At 50.0% G+C, this 19,170-nt stretch overlaps 1 protein-coding gene across 2 annotated transcripts in view; it reads left to right on the top strand.

Moving 5' to 3' along the window:
- The first annotated feature begins 201 nt into the window (after window positions 1-201).
- The window catches only part of Grip2 (glutamate receptor interacting protein 2), an 80,391-nt gene continuing 61,422 nt past the window's right edge, over window positions 202-19,170 (top strand). For both annotated transcript variants that reach the window (XM_076940127.1, XM_076940125.1), the window contains exon 1: window positions 202-292. In XM_076940127.1, the coding sequence (XP_076796242.1) occupies window positions 238-292 (55 nt within the window). In that variant the 5' untranslated portion in view covers window positions 202-237. The remainder of the gene's footprint in view (window positions 293-19,170) is intronic.

Below are 19,170 nucleotides of genomic sequence, written 5' to 3'. Positions count from 1 at the left end.
CGGGCGCCCCTCCCGCCCGGCTCCCGCGCCGCCCCGCCCCGCCCCCGCCGGGAAAGCGCGCGCTCTCGGGGAGCCGCTGCTCAGCCGCGGGCGGGCGCGGAAGCCGGAGCGGAGCCGGCGGCATCTACCGGGCCGGCCGCTCATGCCCCGCGCTCTGGGCCCGCGGCCTCCGGAGCCCTGCGCGGCGCCCGGCCCGGCGGGTGCGAGGCCGGGTGCGGCCGCCCGGCGGCTGCGGGGATGCGGGGCTGGCGCAGGAACCTCGCGCTCTGCTTGCAGCGGCTGCCGGACGAAGGTAGGACACGGGTGCGGAGGGGCCGGGTGTCCCTGGGGCCGGAGGGTCACCGCGGGACGCGCGCTTTGCACAGAGCTCGACCGGACCGCGGTGCGCACAGCCGCAGAGGAGCCGGGCCATTAGCAGCCACGTGCCTCCTCCTCCGCGCCGCCCGCGGGGACGGGAGCGCAGGGACCCCGATCCGACAGAGCTCGGCGCCCAACTTTCCTGCGCACTCTGGGCCTGCGGCACTGCGCGCACCCTGAGCCCGCAGCAACCCAAGTTATAAAGAGACTGGCGCTGGCGAGGGTCTCTGCCGGGCTTCCCCTGCCGCAGCGCTGCGACGCCGCACCTCCAGGCTGCCCCTCCCCTTACCTGTTGTCTTCACCACCCGCAGGGTAGAGACTGAGGGTGAAGCGGCAGTGGGAGGACTTGCGCTGGGCTGTCACTGCGGAGCAAAGTTTGGGTTTGGTGCTAATTAGAAATTGCTAGGGTCGCGAGTCCCGGAGCAGTTGAGGCAAAAGACAGCTGTCACCCCCCACTCCATAGCTCACATTTGAGGCGACACTGGGTGGCACGAGCACTGTCTCACACCTGCCCCTGCCTTTAACCTTCACAACCACCTCTCGGGGGCGCTGTTATTCTTTCCACTTTACAGGTGAGAGTGGCCTCAGAGAGGTGAAGCCCGGTTCCCAAGGTCACACAGCCCGGCAGGGGGAATAGTTGGGATGTGAACTTAAATCTATGAGACCCAAAAGCTTTAGGTGTCTTTTAGCCCCCAAGTTGAAATTTTCACAGTCTCCATTTCCTAAGCTTGCTGAGGAGCAGCGAGCCTGTGGAACTGGTCATGCCCATCCGTTCTGCTTAGACCCCCATAATCCAGCAAGCCTGAATTGGTACCTATGATGCTTACGGGCCTAGCACTCAGAAGCTGAATGACTGATCTGGGTACCTTAGGGACACGGAGGGGGAAGTTTCTTGCCTGAAGCGGAGAAGGAGCCACTGAGTAAGGCAGTCAGCTAGGGGTATGAAGTGTTTTCAGGGAGCCAGCAAACCAAGAAGGAATTTTAACTCAGCCAGGTGCACACTACCCACCTTTAGACACATATGGGCTTTTTGAAAACAGAGCTAGGTCTTTTGGCCAGGTCTTTTCTGAGGCCTTAGTCCTGACCAGACACATAGCCCAAAGCCAGCATTGAAGTTGAGAGCTGTAATATCCTGGGGGGAGGGAGGGGGAATGCTGCTCAGCTCCCCCCCCACACGTTTTTTTCCACACACGGGCCTCTGGCATGGGTCACGTGACAAGTGTACATAGAGCACCGTGTGATATACTCCATATTTATGGAGTACATATGAGGTCTGTGACACCAGTTAGGGATGGGGTCACAGACCCCTGTGAGAGCTTTGCCTGCCATGGATGCCTTCTGTTGGTGACAGGCAGCACTCAGCCTTTCCTGGAAAAATCTTAGTTGGGGTTGATCCTTGACCTAGAGCTACAGCAGGGGTGGCTGATGCAGCCATCTCAAGACAGGAAATTACTATCTAAAAGAGACAAGATCTCTGGCTTTCTCTGGACTACAGGAAAATTGGTTCCTGTGGGTTTGCTCTGAGATGTGGGTCCTGCTGGACAAAAAGCTGGGAGGTGGAAGGTAAGCTAAGCTGGGGACAGGAGACACAGAGCCAGGGCCCCTGGCGTCTATCAGAGAGGAGCTCTACTCAGACAAAGGATGTTTTGAACAAGACTGACTCCTCTGGGTGCCTTGCTGGGTAATGTAAGGCCTTCAGGACCAGACTCAAGTCTGTCTAATACCTCTGTCCTAGTTTGCCTATCTATAGCTGTGATAAATGTCAGAACCAAAAGCAATTGGGGGGGGGGGAAGGAAAGAGTTTATTTTGCTTATAGGTTACAGTCCATTATAGTGGGAAGCCAGGGCAGGAACTCAGGGCAGGAATCTGGAGGCAGGAACTGGTAGAGACCATGAAAGAAGTGCTGCTTCTTGGCTGCTCCTTGGCTCACACTTAGTTGGTCGTTTAAAGAGTCCAGGCCTACATGCTCTGTGATGTTGCTGCTCACAGTGAGCTGCGCCCTCCAATGTTAGCAATCAATAAAAGTCCTTACAGATATGCCCACGGAGGCAATTCCTTCAGGGAAGTTCCCTCTTCCAGGTGACTCCGGGCTTGTGTCAGGTTGACAGCTGAGGCTATGGCAGCCTCTCTAAGAGTCAGCTGTGGGACCTTGGCCATGCTAATCTCCCACCCCTTTCCTCTGTCAGTGTCAAGCATTGAACAGGGCCTCATGCATGTTTTACAACTTTAGATTGCCATTCACCCTGCAGGTGTCATGAAGAGTTCTTGCTGTCCTGTCCTAGTGTAGGGACCAGTACACAATAGGAGGTCTTCCTTCCTGATTGTTACAGCTAACTTGGCCTTAGATTTGGGGAAATGATCTAGTACACTGATCAGTGGAGGGGTCAGGACCTAGTGTGGAGTTTGTGTTGTGTCACAGCCCCTGTGAGGGGGTCTTCATTGCTATGGCCCAGGTGACTCCAGGAGGTAGTGTCTATGGTATGGCTATTTGGTCACTGTCTGGTCTTGCACTCTGAGGTTGACTTCAAGTGACAGAACTACTCAGCACCATTTTTAGGGCCTGGAGTAGTGACCAGGTTCTTGGAAGAGGGAAACACATGGCCATGCAGTTGTGGGGAGAGTTCTATGATACTTGCTTCCAGATGCTCACTCTGTGTGTGTGTGTGTGTGTGTGTGTGTGTGTGTGTGTGTGTGTCTGAGAGAGAGGTGCTCTAGTGAACCTTCACCCTGACCTTCATGCTCCTATAGATAGTGATACATTCTCTCCTAGTCATTGCAGTGAATGCTTCATGAAAGATTTCTCCCACCAGCCAGTGACTGTGCATTAGAAAACACCCAGACTGGTCTTTAGCAGAAAGTTGCTTCAGTCTGCCAGACATCAAGGTACCCAATGCTTGGAGGATAGTACTGAGAGATGAGAAGAGGCCCTGTGCAGCTCAACCGAGATGGTCAGCTGTCTGCCAGCAGCATCTTCTGTGGCTAGCCTGATTTGGGTTGTTCCTTTATTGGTCCTTCCTCTGACAGCCTCTTGGAATATTAGTCAGGGGGTATCAGATGATGCTCATCCATCACAGAGATGGAGAATGAAGCAGCAGCAGCCAACATGTCTAGGGCTCTGTTCTGTATGTGTAGGGTCCCACTGTGAACAAAGACCTGAGGGGACAGTTCACACTCGAGGGACAGATAAAGAAGTGTACAAGTCGGTGAGGAGGGACATCTTCAGAGTGGGGGGAATGTACTGCAAAGTCCCAGGGGAAAAGATTTTTTTCAGGCAAGGTGCAGGTCAAAAAGGTGACTTCAGTTGCCTGAAGACTAAGAAGGCCCAGCCAGGCCTAGAGCAGAGGAGCAGTGTTTCGGGACAAGAGCAGTGGGTGCAGAGAAAAGGATGGGTGTTTAGGGGTCATACATGTTGGGCTGTGTGATCTGCCAGCAAGGACACAGGCAGAAGAGAGAGTGATGAGCTGGAAGACTGAAGGAGCCCAGATCTTGAGATGTACAGCCCCAGTGGCAGGGACTTTGGTGAGAACCTTGGGAAGACTTAACCCAAGCTTGGGCTGGCTCCACAGATAAGCAGGATCCCGAGTGGTTGAATAGCAACTGGGCGAGACATCCCGAACAGGTTTGGCACAGTATGGGGCAGATGTAGGAAAGCAGTGGGAGCCGAGGCTTCTACAATAGGCCCGAGGAGGCGCCGGGAGCTGTCCAGGGTGCTGACAGGCGCGTGCCAAGTGTCTGGAATTACAGGCTGTTAGGATGGCATGCAAGTGATTGTGCACGCACACGCCTGTGTCCTGTGGTACCCAGCTAGCTGATGTGTCCCTGTGTCGGTTACCTAGGAGACAACGGGAAAGATGATAGGATGGAATGTGATTGGCTACTCACTTCTGCTGCTCATCTCTCTGTCAGACCCGCAGGCAGGGGTTACAAATGGTCCTTGTGGGCATGCCAAATGCCGGAGAGAGCCTCGGATGCTCACAGCCCCAGGCCCTCTGTGCGAGCGTGGCTGCCAGTGTGTGCCATGCACACAGCTTGAACAAAGCGGCATCTGGAGCTGATAGACGTCCTGCTGTGAAACATCTGCTCAGGGCTTTAAATCAGGTAGTGGAGACCCGATAAATTTAAGAAGAACTAGCCAGACTCTGGAAGGGATCTTTTGTTTGGTTTTAATAACTGAATGTCAACACCCAAGCTGATTTTAAATGTCTCCTTGGGCCTCCAAAAATGCAAATAAGGCTTTGAACAGCGGAAGTTATTTCCCATGACGAGGCGGGTGATGTCAGTGAATGGCTGCCCCGCCCCCACTTGGCCCGCTGGGTGATGTGAAGCTGTGATTGGGCTTTTCCTTCCCTTCCCATCTTTAGAACATTTCCTTTTCTTGTACATTGTGAGTGAAGAGATATGAGATCCACATTCTCCTTAGAAAGGTGTCAGGGGAACAAAGCTATGGGCCACCTTTCCATAGCAATTGGGGGTGGGTGGGAGTGAGTAATCATTTAAACAAGAAACAAACAAAAGAAAACAAAACAGAAATCGGCTCTAAGACCACGAAAGGTTAGCCCTCTCCATCCTTTCTCCCCATGCATGCTTCAGAGTGGCAGGAGATACAACCAGGGAGGGAGGCATCAAAGTTCCCCCTGCTCCTGGCTTCTCTGTCCTAAGCTGAAGTTTTCACGTGCCCAGAACAACACTTCTCAGCCTTTTCCTTATTTTTAGCGAGGACAATAACAAAAAAATCCTAACTCTAGAACCAGGCTGGTAGTGCCTGCCTTTGATCCCAGAAGGATCAAAGAGATAAATCTCTTTATTTATCTGGGAGGCAGAAACAAGAGATAAATCTCTGTGATTTTGAGGCCAGACTGGTCTACATATTGACATGACTCCAGACCAGCCATGGTTGTATAGCACAAGGAGACCTTCTTTCCTCTGCCTTGTCCCCAGCTCACTTCCCATGTCATCCTCTCAGCCATTTGAACAGCAGATCTGGGGGCTTCCACTATATAAACATCGCCCCTGGTGCCCCAAGACTTAGCAGAAGCAAGACAAGAGGAGGGAAGGGAGCCAGGGCTTCTTCACTCTTTGTCACCTCTGTTGGACCAGACTGACCTTCCACTGTTCTCTGGTCACTTCCTTGACCTATGTGTAACAACACATAAGAGGGAAGGCAGAGGAACCGCCTGCAGTGAGCACCTGCTGTGAGCCAGGCCTGGGCTCCCTTTCTTTCATTCTCCCTGTGAGGATGCCCACAGGGAAGTGAAGTGAAGCTTGGGGAGGAGAGATAACCTGGTCTGAGGCAGAGGGTTGCCAGGGCATCCTGGTAAGCCGAAGACTCTCTTCCTAACTGGTGTGCATCACCTGCCAACCCAGTCTTGTGCCCACTTAAACCTCTATTCCAGACTAACCACGTGGGTATCAGTACCAGCAATTGTTCCTAAGCTGCGTGACTGCCCTTGATGACTTTACCTCGGGGCCTCACCTGTCTTCTCTGTAAAGTGGGAGCATCAACAGTATCCAGCTAGAGAAGTTGGGAGGAGCTAAAGAGATGAAGGTGGGAGGGGGTGGAGTCCTTGTGAGATAGTAACAGAGAAATGAAGTCATAGCCTAGTTAGGAAAAGCAGGGTAGGACCAAATGTCCTGTGTGCCAGGGCCAAGCTTGGGGGCCAGAGGCCAATCAATGTATGTTCCTATATTGGAACAGGATAAAATCATGTCCTACCATCTCTACAACTTATAATTAATTTAAAAAACTATATGTGGGTGTACATGAGTGCCATAGAAGACACCTGGGATCACCCTGAAGCTGGAGTTACAGGCAATTAGTTGTAAGCCGCCTGATACAGGTTGCGACAATCAAACTCAGGACCTCTGAAAGAGCAGCCAGTGCTCTTATCTGCTGAGCCATCTCTCCAGCATCATATATTTAAAAAAAAATTAATTAAAACAATCTCAGACAGAAACCCCTTTTATTTAAAAAAATAAAAGGATAAAATATCTGAAAGAAGTTTTAAAAAAAATTAAATGCCTTGGGCCAGACAATACCTATGGCTACTTGTTTAGCCCACCTGAGCCTCCATTTCCTCCTTGGGAAAAATGATAACTCTCCCTGAGGAAGGGAGATGCGTATGTAATGAAATGAAGCAAAAGAGGAAATACCAGCAGTTAGGGAAGGCAAGTCTCACACTTTTTGAAACATGAGAAGATGCTGAACATCACTGTCACTGGGGGATGGCAAGTAAACACAAGCCCACACTACTGTACCTCTGCCAGAATGTCACGCTGAGACCAACGACACGGAATGCTGCTGCCTGCCTGCAGGTGGGAAAGAAAGAGTGGCCACTTTGGAAGACAGTCCGTTCATTTCTTAGAGAAGAGCCCATACCCTGAGCTAATGTGAGTGGGAGGGGGCAGAGCTGTCTGGTGAGGGGGCGGAGCTGTCTGGTGACACTAGAGCTGGACAGGGTGAGAGAAGGCGCCTCCATAGCAATGGCTCCCGAGTGTGCTGTGGTTCATGCTCTGTGTGCTTTCCGGGTTAACTATTAGTTTTCATGGCAGCCCTACGAAGTAAGTTCTTGTTTTGGCAGTGCTGGGATGGAAGCCAGGGCTTTGCATACGGCAGGCAAGTGCACCATCACTCAGGCATCGGTTTAAAGTGTAGCCCAGTCTGGCCTTGAACTCTCAATTCTCCTGCTTCAGCCTTTAAAGTGCTGAGATGATAAACAGGCAGCAGCATGCTTGGATGAGGTAGGCACTATTTTTAATCCTATTTTTTAGATGAGGAAAGTGAGGCAAAAAGGCTGAGTGGCTTTCTAGGGTGCAGACTGTGAGGAGCGGGTCTGGGCCTGAACCCAGGCTGCAGGCCCAGGGTTTGGTACCATACAACCTTCCCCAAGGTGCCCCTCGGATGTCCACCTCCTGTCCTTGAGAGCCTTTCCTGGGTTGGGATTGGCTCCTCTCTCCAGGATTGTGCTTGTAGAGTTTGATCCCAAGATAGTGAGACCTACCTCTGGCAGGACACTGTAAACGGAGGGCAACTCACTAGGCCAGAGGAGCAAAAATGGCGGCGCCTGGCTAAAAGGCAGGGCTTGTTTGCCTCTCTGTGGCTTGAGATATCAGTTGTTAACTTTTAAATGGCAGGAGAGATTTCACACTGCTTTCCCTCAAAGACATGGCAGTCCTGAGGTTCCACTCCTGCCGTCCATAGGAAGTATGTTGCCATACTCCATGCCCAGCCCAATCAGCCACCTCTCATGGGCTTAGCCCAAAGCACGCCAGAAGAATTTGGACTTTATTCTTTCTCAGACACTTGAGTTTTCAGGCGGAAGAGTGGTATCTTCTGGAAGCTTCCATGGCTGCTGAAGTGCTGGAAGCCAAGCAGACTTAGCGGGAACACTAAAGGATCACATTAAGAGCAGAAAGTGCAGAGTTTTATTTTATTTTTCTACCCCTCACCACAGTTCTGACAAACTGAGTTGTCAACTTGTCATCAGTTAAGAAAGCAGAAACTCTAAGGGCCAATTTCACAAGGTTAAAAAAAAAAGGAACCAAAAAAGTAAAAGGGTGTATATGGTAAAAGAAACCACCCATAAGGTTCAGGCTGAGCCTGGGACAGGAAGAAGTAACATTCACAAGACGTGGCACTGGCAGAGGATAATATCCTGAGTGTAGAAAGATCCCTCCAGTCAGTGAAAATAGACAAGAAACGTAGGCAGTGGTAACATCTGAGTGGGGAGGGCGAGATGAAAGATGGCCGCCACATCATCTTTGGTTATGGTAGCATTGGGGACACTCCTAGCAACCCTAGCTCAGTATCAATTTTTCTTTCTTCTTCCTTCTTTTCTCTCTCTCTCTCTCTCTTTCTTTTTTTTTCTTTTAACTGCATATGTGCATGCATGCATGTGCAACCCTGTCTGTCTTGGAACTCACTCTGTAGACCAGGCTGGCCTACAACTCAGAGATCTACCTGCTTCTGCCTCCCAAGCGCTGAGATTAAAGGCATGTGCCACCACTGCTTGGCCACAATATTAATTGTCTTAAAGATTTATTTTTTTTTTTTTAAATAAGATTTTATTTATGTGTGAGTGGGTGTTCTATCTGCAGGTATGTCTGTGCACCATGTGCATGCAGTGCCTTCATATACCAGAAGAGGGCGTCAGATCCCCTGAACTGGAGTTAACAGTCATGAACCACCATGTGAGCAAGGGAACTGAACTTGGGTCCTCTGCAAGAGCAGCCAGTGTTCTTAACTACTAAGCCTACCCCAGCCCCATAATATCAAGTTTAACATTTTTATTTACTATTGTGTGTATGTAGAGTACACTTTGCCAAAGCATAGGTATGAAGGTCAGAGGCCAACTTTGGAGAGTTAGTTCCCGTTTTCTGCATTTGCATGGGTTCTGTGAGAAGAACATGGGTCCTCTAGCTTTCATTGTTGGTTGGTAAGGATCTTTACATGCTGGACCATCTTAATTGCCCCAGCACAACATAGGTTTTATGAGAAAATGTGAAACTGGGCGGTGGTGGTGATGGCAGCACATGTCTTTTAATCTCAGCACTTGGGAGATAGAGGCAGGCAGATCTCTGATTTCAAGACCAGTCTGGTCTACAGAGTGAGTTCTAGGACAGCCAGGGCTACACAGAGAAACCATGTCTCAAAACAAACAAAACAAGAACAAAGAAGAAATGTAAAAATTCATAGCACCCAGTGTTTGTGAGACCCTGGGGGGAAGCAGGCATTGACATTACAGTCAGCAGAACCATGTTGGAGGGGATTGGGCAGTTACTTGCTAATGTAGAAATGCTGACATTCTTTGATCTTCCTTCTCTAAGTATTCTAGAGAACTATCTAGCACAGGGGATTAGGATGAGATCTGTGTAGTAGATATGTGCCCAGTGGCTTTGATAAAATACTCTGCCCCAAATCATGTCTTCACCTCTCCTCTGCTGTGCACAGAGACTGGCTAAAACATGAACATGCACCTTTGGGGCTGGGTGGTACATACCTTTAATCCCAGCACTGAGACAGGGACAGATCTCTGTGAGTTTGAGGCCAGCCTCCTCTACATAGAGAGTTCTAGGACAACCAGGGCTACATAGACCCTGTCTCAAAACAAATAAACAAAGCCCACGGTTGAGTGAGTGCACCTTTGAGGCTGGCACAGGGAGGCCCACTGCACCCTACCCCGGCTTAAACAACAGAAGCACCAGCACCCAGTGCTGCGTGGCTCTCTAAATGCTGTTCAAACTCACCCTGCCCCCGCTATAACATTTTTTATTTAAAAATTGTCTTCATACAGTATATTTTAATCATATTCTTTTCTTTCTACCAGCTCCTCTTAGATCTCTCTCCCTACACACCCAACCAACCAACTAGCAAAGAATGAAAATCAAAACAAACTAAAAGAAAATCAATTCAGGCAAAGAATACCAAAAAAAAAAAAAAAAAAAAAACAAAAAAAAAAAACAAAACAAAAAAAAAAAAACACAGTAACTCATAAAGGGCACAAGAAGAACATGGAGTCTGTTCTGTGTTGGCCAGCCAATTGCTCCCGGGTGTGGGGCCTGCCCTGGAGGGTAGCTATACACCCAGTGATGCTCCATTAGGTTGTCTTGCCTCTTAAGAGTGACTTAGTAGGAAAAGGACTCTTCTGCTGTTCACTGTCCCTGGTTAGCAAGTGACTTTTTATCCCCTTTGGCTTGTTGCTCAGCAGGATGGCGACCTCAGCCCCAGAGGGGGCCCTGGGGGTGATGTAAGCAATGAGATGGGCTGGAGTGGAAGGCTCTAGGCCTTCCTGCTGGGATTCCTCTCAGCCCTGAGAGCTAGGGAATCCTACCAGGCAGAGAGCCATCTAAGCAGCCACTGTTCAACCAAATGAACAACTGCTTCCCGCTTCCTGTCTGGGGAGGTAATTTATTCCAGGATGAGAAATGAATTCTCCCATGATGCCTCCCTGGCGGAGACCCTGAAGCCTGAGATTTACAGCCTGCCTTCGGTTCGGAGGGCTGGACACCAGATTGATATCAGGGGTACAGAGTAGCTGCTTGCGATTGGTGAAGTCTTGGATGGCAGGTGGCGAGGTAGCAGTATTTCACTGTGAGGCTGGACCAAGCTGAGGCTGCTTTCCTCCAGTGACGCAAAGGAGGCCCAGAGAGACCATGTCTGAGGACAGCACATAAGGCTCGCCCGCAGAAACCACTTGGCTTGACTGTCTTAGCTTTCAGGTGAGGAAGCTGGGTGCTGGGTAGAGGTGCAGTGGCCAGGGGTCCTCTGAGTAGATTCTTCAGCTCTGTTGTTTCTTCCGAATAGAAACCAGCTAAACCACACACCTCACTCAGAACAACTGGGTTTTGTTTTTTGGTGGTTTTAGACAGGGTCACACTACGTGGCATTGGCCAACATGGAACTTGCTATGGAGTTTCAGGCTGGTCTCGAACTCACAGAGAACTGCCTGCTTTTGCTTTCCAAGAGGTGGGGTTAAAGACTTGGGCCACCATGCATAGCCAACTCTGGATCAAAAGCCAGTGACTTGCCAGCACCATAACAGTGCCTAAGAGCTTGGTGAAACCTGCCTGCAAGAATGCCCAGGCTTGGGCTGGAGAGATGGCTCAGTGGTTAAGAGCACTGACTGCTCTTCCAGAGGTCATGAGTTCAATTCTCAGGATTAACATGGTGGCTCACAGCCATCTGTAATTGGATCTGATGCCCTCTTCTAGTGTGTTAGCAAGAGGATTATACATTAAATAAATAAATCCTAAAAAATAAAGACTACACAGGCTCAGTTAGTCATCTACTAGGGTTGGAGGGAACCCATGACAGCCTCCAGAGGAGGAAGGTAGAAAAGAATCCCAAAACCTTCCACTGGTATTTGTTTTTTTCTCTGTTTCTGCATGTTATATGTGATATACTATTAATAAATAACACATTACATGTGCCTGGGACTATGGAGACATCATAGATATTGTTAATGGGTGAAGGTTTAAAGCCAAAAGGGTTGGGGGACCATGCTCTCTTATTGGGAAGGTGGAAGACGGGGTTGGTCGGGGATGGCTCCATAGTGAAGCCTATGTAGCTGCTTTTGCAGAGGACTTGAGTTAGGTTCCCAGCATCAATGTCATTGTCAGGTCCAAAAGAAGTGGGACAAGTAGCTAACGGTGGTGCCTGTTAGCATAGCAAAGTCTCTGCTCTGCTCACCCCCCCTCCTACCCTAAAGCTTCCCCAGCTCATGGGCTTCCCTTCCTCAGCTTCTCATTCTTCTGTAACCTGCCATGTCACCATTTCACCCGTGTGCTGTCTTGGCAGTCCCTTTTGTCTTCCTCTCTTCCCCGCCTCTCTCTCTTGGTCTCCTCTGCCTGAATTCTCTTCCTCTGTCACACCCTATGGACAAGTCCAGTCTGCTGACTGTGTTCAGTGTCCTATTTTCTCCCTGCTCTGGACTCTTCCAGATGCCTCTGACAGTACAATGTCTCATGTCTACAATAAAAACCTTTCCCTCAACCATACCTTGGAGCAGTCATAGCCTCAGTCTATACATCTGATGCCCAAACCCTCCATTTATACATCCATGAGGCTCACAACTACCAGTAACTCCGACTCCAGGGGATCCTATCCCTTCTGGGTTCTGAGGGCATCTGCACACATGTGCATAGACTCACATATAGACTAATACATACGCAGATAGTTTTTAAAAATGTAAAAAAGGAAAGGTCATTTGGCTAGAGAGCCCATGATTAAATCCTAGTGTCTTTTAAAGAAAGAAAACACACACACCACATGGTGTTCTCTGTTAGCCTTGGGATTTTGCAGCAAAAGGATAAGACTCCTAAGACTTTACACACAGAACTGTGAGCTACAGTGGATCTCTCACCTTCATAAAGTCAGCAGCTTTGGAAATTTTATCATAGTCAGGAAAAACAAACCCATTTTACAGCTGAAGAGAAGGAAACTGAAAAGAGGAGAGAGATCTGCCCGGTTCTGTCCTGTTGATCGTGGGCATGGCTCTTCCTTTTCCTCTCTTCCTAGTGAGGAAGGAAATATGACCTTGTAAAGTATTTGGTGAGCATTTAAACCCTTTTAAATAATGAAAAAACATTAGTTTAAACAAGAATGCTGCCACAGAGGTTTCCCACCCGACAGATAGGTACATGATTCTCTGACCTTTGGCTAACATTAAAACAAACAAAACAAAACAAAACCAGTCTTTTGTCATAGTGCCTTTCGGATTCAGGATATAACTGTTGTTACTAAAGACCATCTTGATAATAAAGACCCAGCATTCCAGAGGCACTCTGGTTTTGTCTCTGACTCGCCACACACTAGTCCATGACTAAATCTTAGTGGCTTTATAAGGAAGGGCACACACACACACACACACACACACACACACACACACACACCCTCTGTTTCTGTCTCTGTCTCACCATATGCAACATCTTACCTTTGCAGTGCCTTCACAGGCTTCCCAAGGTCAGCATGTTCCTGGGTCATTAAAAAGCCTTCTTGCTGTTGTGTGACCCGTCAGGTGGCCATACCAAGCTTGCTTTATTCATCAGCTCCCCTACAGTTGGGCACTAAGGTTAATTCCAGCCCTGCTTATTAAAGCCATAAGAATTGCAGTCCGCCTGGCAATGGCTCCTAGAAGCTCCCCCCATGCTATTTCTTGTATTTGTCATTTTTAGTGGCCACATAATCTCCAGGAGCATCGTTGTTCTTATTTCTAGGCCATTTCTCCGTCCTGTTCCATTCCCCTGGCCTCCTCTTCCCCCGAAGGAATGGACCCCTCGCTCCTACCACCTTTGAATGACCTCTGGCAGAGAGGAAAGGATGCAGCTTTGTCACCAGAACTCAGGACACTATCGCCTGGCTCCTGCACATAAACTACAGGCGCTGTCCTCCACCCTCACACTGTGGCTCAGCTAGCCTGGCCTCAGCACAGGACAAACAAGTCTCTGCCCTTACGGAGCAAGGCAGGTGGTCCATTCAGGGTTGAGGGGTTGGGTGGACAGTGAATGTGTGTGTTCACAGAGGGAGAAGGGCTGCTCAAAGACAGGGAAGATGGTCTGTTGAAGAGGGTGATGTTTGAGCTGTCACCAGCCTGGGGAAGACTTGGAAGAGGAGGGTTTCCAGTGGTTGGAACCCATGGAGGAATGTGTCCATCATGTGCTTTAGGGAGCTAGATAGTGAGCTTGGAAACTGGTGAGGCTCCCAGGCGAAAGGCAGTGCTAGGTTCCATGATGCACTAGGCTCTGCAGGGTTCTAACAGGCTACCATGTGACCTTGTCTGCCACCCTCACTCCCACCCCCCAGCACCCATTGCTCCTTCACTGCATTTCTTCAGAAGGAATAGCAGTGCAGTCCTTCAAGGAAAGCACAGAGGGTAGGGTAGTGGGGTGAACTAAGGTGACAAAGGGGCCAGCATGCCATTGGTACCTGAGAGCAGCTGCCTTAACTGCCTAGAAAGGAAGCCTTGGCTGAGGCCTGTGTGGTGCCCTTGGCTCGCCCCCAGGCTCCTTTAAGGGCAACCTGACTCCTGGCTGTAGCTCACAGGGCTCTCTCCAGCAGGTGCCTTAGGGCAGGGTGGTTGAACATTTTAAGTCCTGCCCCCTACTTCCTCACCTCCAGGGTGCCCACAGGATTGCACTTGTGCAGAGTTGTCCTGCCTGATATAGCAGCTGGGGTGATGGGCGCCTATCAGGACTCACAGGCACCCACTCCCCGGATGTTGAGTCAGACATCTTGAAAAATATTCTTTTACCTTGAACCCTGCCTATAGGTATCCTGGAGGGAGGTGGAAGGTGGCCCCTTTGGGGACAATCAAAAGCAATTGCTGTGGATCCCCACACTTAATTTAATGAAAAGGCCCTACAGGGAGGCAGAGGCAGCCAGGCAGGGCCTGTGGGCTGAGGGCAGGCTTGATTCCATGGAGATTTATGATGCTTCATAAAAGATTCAGCTCTGGCTGATCTGGGACATGGCCAGGCTCAGCTCCTGGCTCAGTGCCTGCAGCCTGGGAGGCAGGTGGTCTGTACTCCAGAGGGCTCCAAATACTGTGCCTGTACTCCAGTGGCAACCCCTCTCTGGGCTCTGCAGTATTTGCTTCTGCCTGTAGCCCAGTGTTTTTGACTGACATGTATTTTCAAGCGTTTCATAGCTGTGAGTCTGCTTGTCAGAGCTGGCATCTTTCTCCCAAGGTGCTGTCCCATTTCATAGAGGAGGAAACTGAGGCTACAAGAAGTTCAGCATCCAGCAAGCCTGGAACAATACTGGGGCTGAGTGGCCCTTGGCGGTGGGAGGAACCTCCATAGTGGGCTAGAAGGTCACCTTGAGTTTGAGGGGGTCCTGATTCTTCACACAGCCTTGACATTGCTCTACTAGGTTTTATTTTTTTTCTCTCAACTGAGAAATGTCCAGGACAACTAAGGAACTAGTGTGGACCCACAACTAGTACTAGAGATGGTGTTGAGGCCCAGCCTTTCCTCTGACACATTGTACAGAGCTTTTGGCCTCCTTTTTCTGGGGCTTACCTCTTCCACCCACCTGCTGTGTGTCTCCAGGCAAGTGAGCTGCCTTCTCTGAGCCTCTTGGACACATGATCAGGTGTTTGCCAGCAGCTTTTACTTCAGAGATTCTCATTCTGGGGCTGTACACACCATAGAGAGAATTCTTCTCAAAAGCTGCCCCCTCGTCCCTTGGTTGCCAGCTCTGCTGTTGCAGCCTGCATAGCTCCCGGGGCAGAGGAGGGAGGGAACTCAGTGTGGGTTGTGGTGCAGATGGCAGGCAGCTAATTTATTTACCTATTCCTAATAAATATGCACAACACATAAATAAAATATCCCACTTGTCCCCCTCCACCGGCACCCAGGCAGGCAGCAACAGCCGGTGGCACAGCACAGAAGCCGCCTCTGCTGATGGAGAGTGGCCTGCAGCCCGTGGTAAGAGCTCAGGATCCTGCTGTTGCCTCTTCCCTGGCTCAGACTCCACCCCATCCCTGGCTCAGCTGAGTGCCAGCCAAGGAAGGCCCAGGACCTTCTGCTTCCCCTTGAGGCAAGCAGGACCTGACCAGACTGTCCTGGGAAGTGGTGAATGTCTGCATTGGTCTGATTGTTACTGTTGTGATCAAATTCATTTTGACTCACATTCCAGAAGCTACAGTTCAGTCAGCTGGCCCCATTGGTTTTGAGCCTGTGAGGAAGCAACATCCTGGTAGAAGGACCCGGTGAAGCAAAACTGCCCACCTCATAACAACTAGGGAACAGAGAGGGGGAGGGATGGTGACCAGGCACACTCCTCAAAAGCTTGTCTCTAGGGACCCTCCCTTCCATGTCTCCATCACAGGATGGTGTCAGGAATCCACAAAAGGATAAATACACTGTTAAGCCAGGACCTCACATTACACCATCCCAAGTCCCCTCACCAGCAACTAAGCTTCATGAGATTCAGGGATGCCTAAGATTCAGACCAAAACAGCTTCCACCAAAGCCACTGCCTTCCTGCTCTGGGTTGGACTGGACCACAAGTCTGTAGGGACCCACTCCAGAGGGCCACACCATGAGGACTGCAAGCTTTGACCCGTCTGGTTCTTGTACTACCCCACCCCACACCCCCATCCCCTACCTTCTCCCTACTCAGAGAGCTCAACCCTGCTCCTCCCAGCCTTCTCATTCTGGAGCTGAGATCAGCTCTAAGATGAAGTAACAAATCCAGTTCTGCTACCCTAGAGTGCAACACAGTCTAGGAAGGGAAGAGAGCAGACACAGGCTGTGAGTCAAAGGCCTGACTCTCCCTCTGCCTCAGAAAAGTCAACAGGTTTCTTGGAGTGTTAATGTCTTCATGTGTGAAATGGCCAGTGTTGATCTAGTGGGGGTTTGTGAGAGAGACTTGTATATCTTTAAGTTTTTCACACCTTATTTTTAATGATGGCTCTTAGATGCTTTAACTTCCCTTTTAGTCCACCATCCACCAGAGGTAGTGGGAAAGAAAGGATACAGGGGAAAGGGATCTGTTTAGAAAGGTTCTTTGGAGTAACTCTGGTCTGTGTTGTCAGGAAATTAGCAGGTCAGTTCGCAGGTCAGGCAGCGACAGCTCAATCCACTCAGAAACACTTCACAGATACTCCAGCAGTCCAGTTTGGTAGAGCAGGATAGCAAACAAGAATCAGCAGTGGTGGCACTACCTAGCAGAGACAGCCAGGCCTCAGCCTCGGCTTGAGTCAGCAGGAGGGACCAGGAGGAAAGCTAGGAGAAGTTCTCAGCTGTGCCTCTCTCAGGGAAGCAAAGACATCGTACAGCTCACTCTATATGCAAGCCCAGCTCAGTCTCCATCATTGTCCATCAAGTTCCATTTACACCCTCCAAACATCATGTGTCCTCCACGGGTCTTGCCTCAGCACCTGTCTGTCTCAGCTGACATCATTCTGCCAATCAAAGCCTGAGTCAGAGGAAGCAGCAAGAAACTGCAGCACACCACCAGAAGTTTTTGGTGCATTTTTCTCTATGGAGTTCTGACAAACGTGGCTCGACTATGCAATGTAAGACAGACCAGTACACACCTGCTTTTAGCAAAGAACCCTTCATTATGTGTCCTTTTGCATGCTTGCTTTAGCAGAACATCCTTTCCCCCGTGTCTGCCTTCACGGGTTCCCTCACGAGTCTGCCTTAGTCTTTCACCTGTGTCCACTTCAGGAAAACACTCTTTTGTGTCCTTGCCTCAGCAAAACACCATCCAACCGACTTTTCAAAGAACCCCTAAGTTTTCACTTCAGACTTGTTAGTTGTTTCACTGAGCAGCAGCTCTACCAGGCACGGCCGTAGGCCCTGGTGGTTTACTGGGGAACAGGATAAAACCAGGTCTGCCAAGTGGATGACTAACCCATGTACACATGGATCACAAGATGAAAACAATGGGAACATGAGATTAACAGCCAGGATCGGCAGCCAGCCTACCTGCCCATCACCAGATGAGTGGATAAAGAAAGGCTGGTTGGTATATACAGCAGAGTTTTGCTCAAATGTGAAGAATGAAAACACAGGCTGGAGAGATGGCTCTGCATTCAACAGTGTACTGAGTTCAATTCCCAGCATCATGTTGGGCAGCTCACAGCTACCCACAACTCCAGCTCTAAGAGGTCCATCACCCACGTCTGGCTTCCAAGGTGTCTTAGTTACTTTTCTTTTGCCGTGACAAAAGTATAAGCCAGGTTATCCTGTCAGTGAGCCCCGCTATTTCTCCTCATGCCCCCCAGGGAGGCAACGACAGCTAGGTAGTATTTAGTTATGTCACAGAAACTCAGTCCCAACTGGAGAGAGAGAGAGAGAGAGAGAGAGAGAGAGAGAGAGAGAGAGAGAGAGAGATATTCTTCCAAGCTCACATCAGCTTCAGGAAGGGCTGTATCCAGAGACTCACAGAGCATGTATCCAAACCTTCTCTGCAGCACTGATTCAATCTCAAGCAGCCTATGAGATTCATATCCTTCTACTTTCTGGTGGGGGATGGGAATGCTGGATGGTTGTAGCAAATGTTCCAGGGCCATCTCCCATTGATCAATTCTGTTGTCTGTTCCTCGCTTGGAGAATGGCTTCTTTTGATTGGACGGATTTAGCTAGTACCTTTCTTGGGTGCAAGGTCAGCCCTTTGAACTGTACATGAGAAAAGAGGAGGGAAAGAGGCTGCTCTATTTAGACCCTTGCACTGTTATTAAGGCCATTATTTCCATACTAAGTAAAGGCAATAGGTTTTTCTCAGTGTCTACTCATTCTTCCAGCTAGCGTAATGTCTGACCAACCTGCTGGACACTGTGGCCCAGCAGTTTGGTGACAAGAGGCAGAGGCTTCCTCAACACCTTGAGGCAGCTTAAGCATGCTGTCCTTGTCCTTCTAGAGTAACAGTTTAGGGACAGGCAAAGGAGGCCACAGGAAAGGAAGAGGGAAGGGGCTAGAATGTTCTTTAGCTACCAGAGTAAATATTAGAGCTCTGATGGGAAAAGTTTCCCTAAGGGAAAGGTATCCTGGCTGCCCGGAGCCAAGGAACACCACAAAGTCTCACCATACAACAAACCTCACACAGGAGATTTATTGGGAGGGAAAACCTTGCTCAGGTGAGAAGCAGCAGAGAACAGAGCAGAACACAGGGTTTGTCTAGGGTTTCTTGGCGGAGGCGGGAGGGGAGCCGCTTTCCAGGATGGAGATTCCCAGGGTGGTTTTTTAAAGTCCTGAGCTTGGGCTTTTTATCCTGTAGACCGGAGCTTGGCTGCCAGGGGCTGAAGAGGCTGGCTCATGCCATTATGGCTGTTACAGTGTTCAGTGGATGGAGCCTGGAGGTTGGAGGTCCTCAGGAGAGGGACCTGGGCAGTCTTAGAGTGAGTCCATGGATTAGTTGCAAGTGGGTGTTGATGATGATTTTTACACACACCCAGCCTGGTCCTACAGAGACCCGGGAGCAGACCCTGTTCCAGCTGTAAGGCACAGGCTGAAGTCTACAGCCCTGGGAGCATCCTGGCACAGGACAATTTTAGCCATCAGCCAAAAGGCACAGTGATGTGACAGTGACAAGAATCACAGTGATTAGTGACAAAGGGGATCACCTCTTATACATGGCAGACAAAGCTCCCTCCATCACCCTGCCTGGCAGTGAGCATGGCCCAGATCCGCCCCCACCCCCACAGCACGAGTTCCAGCTACTGCTGCCTCTGGGGAGCCAGAAGCTTTAGGGAAGTGCTTGTCTCTTCAAGCTGGTGGAATTCTAAAGAAAAATCAGCAAAGGCCAGTTGCACACCTGGTATCTAGCCTAGAGCTAAGCTGAGAGGAATATTCTAGAAATTGAGACT

This window comes from Arvicanthis niloticus, chromosome 9, assembly GCF_011762505.2.
Source record: "Arvicanthis niloticus isolate mArvNil1 chromosome 9, mArvNil1.pat.X, whole genome shotgun sequence".
In the NCBI taxonomy this organism is placed as follows: Eukaryota; Metazoa; Chordata; class Mammalia; order Rodentia; family Muridae; genus Arvicanthis; species Arvicanthis niloticus.
Note: the sequence above shows the minus strand (reverse complement) of the source record. Positions and strands in the feature narration are given on the sequence as shown.